Here is a 5,892-nt window from a genome sequence, read left to right as displayed (position 1 = left end):
TGATATATGTTTGACCGTTCGTTTTATTTAATTTTTTTGCAAAATATATAAAGCTATATATATATGCATAAAAGTATATTTAATAATAAATACAATGATATAAAAATAATTAATAATTACGTAATTTTTAAATAACATAAATAGTCAAACTTCTAAAAAAACAATGTGATCGAACATTTAGGGAGGGAGTATTTGTTTTCCCATATGTTCCTATTGAGCGTAAGCGTGGGGCAAACGGAGCCTCGTCGTTGCCAAATGCCGATGCCCCCCCCACCCCCCCAATAATCGCCATGTATCTACAAAAACCGTCGCTCTGCCCACAGTGGTGCTCGCACTAGCCTACCGTAGCCGAGTGCGGGGCGTGAGCCACCACGTACGGCGTCGAGATGGACAGGCCCTATCCTCCTCCTGCTCTGCTCGTCCTCCTCTCCCTCTTGCTCTGCCTCTGCCTCCTCCACGGTCAGCGCGCCGCTTCTGCCGCCGTCGTCACCTCCGGCACCGGCGACGGCAGCGAGCTCTGGGGATATGTCCAAGTCCGCTCGAGTACGTGCGCTGCATGGTTGATTACCCGCCGTGCTCCCTGTGTCCGAACGAACACCTGACCCTGGGTGTAAATATATATGTACATGTCCGTGTTTGCAGAGGCGCACCTGTTCTGGTGGTATTACAGGAGCCCGCGGCGTGCGTCGTCGCCGGGGAAGGCATGGCCGACCGTCCTCTGGCTGCAGGGCGGCCCGGTGCGTGCTCTCTGCCGTCCTGAATTCTTGCTCAGGTTCTCAGATTGTCGCTGATCATGTCGTCGTGGTGTGGAGCAGGGAGCGTCCGGCGTCGGGCTCGGCAACTTCTTGGAGGTCGGCCCGCTGGACGTCAACCTGAAGCCGCGCGACTCGACATGGCTGCAGAAGGCCGACCTCATCTTCGTGGTGAGTGACCATGTGGCTGGCTCCTCTGTTTCTGCTGAGCGAGAGCTGAGCTGAGCTGAACCATGGCATCAATGGTGGCGAGCAGGATAACCCGGTGGGCGTCGGGTACAGCTACGCGGAGGACCCGAGCGCGCTGGTGACGACGGACTGGCAGGCGGCCACGGACGCCACCGAGCTCCTCAGGGCGCTGGCCGGGGAGATACCCGCGCTGCCGACCAGCCCGCTGTTCCTCGTCGCCGAGTCCTACGGCGGCAAGTACGCCGCCACGCTCGGCGTCTCCCTTGCCAAGGCCATCCGCTCCGGCGACCTCAAGCTCACGCTCGGAGGTAACCACCACCAACGACCACTCGTCCCTACTAAATTCTTGATTAATACAGCAACTAAATTCTTCTCTGAGATTAAGGCGTCGCGCTCGGGGATAGCTGGATCTCGCCGGAAGATTTCACGGTGAGGAAAAAAAAATACACAAAACAAAAACACGAGTTCTTGGAAATCTCTCAACGCCTAGCTCGGAACGATTCCTGATGTCTCTGGGATTGGATCGATATGCAGCTCGCGTACACGCCGCTGCTGCTTGACGTGTCCAGGCTGGACGACAACGCCGGCGACGAAGCCAGCAAGTAAGCGCCGGCCGATCGACTCGACAAAGAAAACATGCGCACTTCGCCTCTCCGGCGAACTCCTGTAGTTACGTGTGTGATCTCTGCAGGAAGGCGGCGACGGTGAAGGAGCAGATCGCCGCCGGGCAGCTTGCCGACTCGCAGAGGTCTTGGGCCGATCTGCTTGGTTTCATCGACAAAAAGAGTGCCAGCGTCGTAAGTGTTTGACCGTTTACTCCAGCACTCACAGCAGCTTAGCACTCACGTTTTTCTTTTGAGAATTTTATAAAATATTTTTTGGGCAATGTTACATCATCTTTACCTAACTATATATTTTTATAAGTATATTAAATATTTTATTGTAAATTTTGGTAAGATATATTTATCACTTTACAGATTTTAAAATAATATATGACACAATTTTATCACAATATTACATATTTTAGTTTTAATTTTATTCTTATAGAATTTTACTACATATATTAATGGTGTAGCATAAGAAAATCAGATCCGTTAGATATCATTCAAGAGTATAAAAAAAATCCTAGCATAAAATTTGGTACTTATTAATATTACATATACTCAGAGGCACTGTATTATATGGTCAACGACGGTAAAATCACTCGTTTATTGCTTATTAGGAGGGATTTTGTTTCGTTGATGCTGGGGAGAAAATTTTGACAGTTGCTTTTGCTACTCATTTGTTAGCGGCGGTGGCAAAATAAAAACCTTCCACTTAAATTGGTAGAGAGAATTATATTGTTAGTTTTTCCATCAAGAGTACATCATAATCATATTATCATCACGTTGGATGTAAATTGCAACAAGCATGAGACCAAGATGCGTACATATTGGTGATGTGATAATTAGATAAGTCCAAGGAACATAGGTGGAGTACTATTTTCTTTAACCAACATAACAATTCATTAGAAAGGGATTTGAGTTAAATGTAACTTGCAACCCAGGACTTTCTATCTATTGGAGGTTGTTAGCTTGTAAGAGTCAGTTTGTCTGAAGAGACAAAATTGTTTAGGAAGCTTGTTTCGAGAGGACCATATTCTCATGTTTGTTAGGATTATGTAACTCTATCCATTTAATAGTATATATAAGATGTTTTGATTTTTTTTAAGTCAAAACTTATTTATGGTTAACCAAATTTATATAAACATGTAGCAAAAATTTTAACGCAAAACAAATATAGTGCTCTTAAAATATATTCATTATTCTATTCAATAAACTAATTTGGTTTTGTAGATATTGCTATATATATTTTTAAACTTGGTCAAAATTTAAGACGTGTGACTTTAGTCAAACTATCTAAACAGAGGGAGTACTATTAAACATGATATTAGTTGATTTTTGTTAGCATTCTTTGAAAGAGATGTGATCATGTAGAATGGAGACAATGTTCGCCCACCGCATCTTTTTAACTTAGTATAACACACAAAAAAGGCGAGAGAGTTGTTGTGCAGATCATAATTTTATATAATCTTTAAAAGTATCTAGAGGTACCATTTTTTAAGTGCAAAAAATTGGTTTCTTTAAATATATACTAAAAGTTTACTAGCTCTACTTATTTTCCCTAAATACCGTAAAATTTCCCTAAATCCTCTATGTTGTTCTACATTTTCAAGAATAAAAAATGATTCCTTCAGATACACACTAAAAATTTATTAACTCTGGTTATTTCCCCAAAGACCGTAAAATTTCTCCCGCAGATCATGTTCATACCCAGTCAACGGTGGAGCTAGCTTGATAGACCCACTTGACCACTGTAGAATTTTTGCAGGACATGTACAATTTCTTGCTCGACTCCGGCATGGACCCGGTGTCGGCGAGCTCATCCTCACCGTCATCGCCGTCGCCGGCGAGCAACGCCCAGTTGACGAAGTACTCGACATACCTTGGAACCCAAGCGGCCGATTCAGGTTCCAACACGATCAACGGCATCATGAACGGAGTTATCAAGGAAAAGCTCAAGATCATCCCCAAAAACCTCAAGTGGGTGTCCATTTCAGTTCTTTCGCCGTTTCACATCACAATCACACAACTCAATTATCCAAATCAACGTTTGCACGCTGATATTTCAGTTTATTACTGTCCAAATCACCCCAATTAATTCTTCTTTGAAAAAAAAAACCCCTCGCTGCAATTTCAACTGAACTGCAGGTGGCAGGAGCTGTCAGATCCGGTCTACAACGCGTTGGTCAATGATTTCATGAAGCCAAGAATCAACGAGGTGATATAACTATTAATGAATAATGCATATTTAAATTGTAAAATCTTGATGAAATGGTCCACGCTTGATTAACTGTTTGCGTGTCCTGCTCCAGATTGACGAGCTGCTCTCTTACGGTATCAATGTCACAGTCTACAATGGACAGGTAACTACTGACTACTGACTGCTGACAGTTCTGGCACACAGAACATAAGTCCAAGCAGACATATATAGTTTTGGTTGATTAATTTGGCAGTACACATATCCAGATAATTAGATGGAGAATCCTTGCATGTTACCAATTGATGCTGGAAGCATCTTAAGTAAGCAACAAGTGTGGTGTTAGTCAGTGGGAGAGCAGGGTAACGTGATGCTGACAAGTTGTTCAGAAAAGGCGGCATCCTTTCTGAAATCTGGGATAACTTCCACTGTAAAGTTGTAAGATGATTAGTGACAACCACTCCCTGCAGACAAGGGGTCCAGGCATGCCTGCCTGAGATTAGAGGGAGATTTCCGTGCGTGAATGGCTCTGTAATCGGAGCTCTTTTTTCTCAGAAGTGGAGTGAGCAGCAAGAGATCTTCAGATGGCAGCAGCGATCTACTCACATGGATGGATGGTTATTGCTCACATGGTGATGGTCAACAGTTTGGAGAGAAACCATGTGTTATATGAGTACTGAAATTTGTATTTGTTCTGCTACTGTTGCAAAGATAAAAAAAATTCATAAAAATCAACAGATTATAGGTAAGCTAGCACTCCAGCTCTGTAAATTCGTAGTAGTAATTCAGTGTGTTTTTCTCTTCTGAAGCTTGATGTGATATGCTCGACGATCGGCGCAGAAGCATGGGTGAAGAAGCTTAAGTAAGGGACTATTTTCTTCTGCCAAATTTTTGCCAGTTCAGTATGCTATTCAGAAATGTGATCGAGAGCTTTGTTACAAATTTCAGATGGGATGGGCTGAACAACTTCTTAAGCCTACCAAGGCAGCCCTTGCAGTGTGGTTCTTCCAGAGGCACCAAGGCGTTCGTCAGATCATACAAGAACCTGCATTTCTACTGGATACTTGGAGCTGGACACTTTGTAAGTCTCAACATACACATGCCTCTACTGTGAAAAATATGCATGAACACTACTAGAAAAACTCCAGCAGTTACACCTTCCTAACATCTGTTTCCCATATGAAGCTATTAACAAGTTTGATTTCCATGCTGAATTATTTACAGGTGCCTGTTGATCAGCCCTGCATTGCACTGAGCATGATCAGTAGCATAACCCAGTCTCCAGCCAGTTAGATTTCTCATCAGTAGCCTACCTAACTAAAGACAGAAAACAGAAGGCAAACAGAAAGGAAGCTTCACTCACTTAGCAGGATGACAGAAAACAGAAGACAAACAGAAGGAAGAGGGATTGGAGAGAGGGCATACTTGAAGCCAATGGAACTAATGTTTTGAAAAATCCAAGTTTGTTTTGATTGTTAATTTATGATGAACGATTGGTATGTGAGATAATTGGTTTTAATATTTGAAGTCTTTGGCGAAGTGGTGGTGTTGGGTGACTAGAGATCATTTGGTCATGAAGAAGAACAGAAAACCAGGGAAGCGTTGAACCTCTCTCAAGGCCGCATCTCTATTGATATTTGACGAGAAGAGCCATCGCTGTGGTGTGTACATCGGAGGCATGGTGCATGGTTGTTTGGTGTAACAAACTATGGATTACAATCCTATCTAGACAACCTTAATAACCATGCACCACGTGATTGTTGAAAGTATAAGCACATAATGATTTAATCTATCGCGTAAATAAATCATGACATTATAAAGCGAAAGCGCAACACATAGCTCAACCAACATGTACAAATCTAATCCAAACATGTATGTGAAATAGCTACACATAAATAGATTAAATAGATGCAGAACTAGATTAAACATAATTGACCTGTACCGAAGGTTATTTTGAAGAGGATTGGAAGCAGCACGAACGACTCGCGGCTTAGGAAGTTGACGACGGCAAGCCGCGACCGATCGACGGGGAAGACGAGCCGTCGTTGACGAACAACAAGCAGTCGCACAGAGCGCTTCCCAAAAACCTTATTCGCCCTCTCCCGGTCCAGGACTTCACGAGGACGACAGTTCCGGAGACCTGTTTTTCCGA

The 5,892-nt window shown here is 43.3% G+C and overlaps 1 protein-coding gene across 1 annotated transcript; it reads left to right on the top strand.

Annotated features, from left to right (window-relative positions):
• The first annotated feature begins 331 nt into the window (after positions 1 to 331).
• On the top strand, positions 332 to 5,541 carry LOC102712428 (serine carboxypeptidase-like 51). The gene is made up of 13 exons (XM_006650100.3): positions 332 to 543; positions 643 to 737; positions 816 to 923; positions 1,009 to 1,249; positions 1,327 to 1,370; positions 1,476 to 1,543; positions 1,633 to 1,738; positions 3,312 to 3,523; positions 3,692 to 3,761; positions 3,856 to 3,906; positions 4,550 to 4,602; positions 4,689 to 4,821; positions 4,965 to 5,541. Exons 1-13 carry the CDS (start codon positions 387 to 389, stop codon positions 5,031 to 5,033), a joined length of 1,407 nt encoding a protein of 468 aa, XP_006650163.1. The 5' UTR covers positions 332 to 386; the 3' UTR covers positions 5,034 to 5,541.
• Positions 5,542 to 5,892: the final 351 nt, after the last annotated feature.

This window comes from Oryza brachyantha, chromosome 3, assembly GCF_000231095.2.
Source record: "Oryza brachyantha chromosome 3, ObraRS2, whole genome shotgun sequence".
Taxonomy (NCBI): Eukaryota; Viridiplantae; Streptophyta; class Magnoliopsida; order Poales; family Poaceae; genus Oryza; species Oryza brachyantha.
The sequence above is the reverse complement of the archived record's forward strand: the minus strand, read 5'-3'. Positions and strand labels throughout refer to the sequence as shown.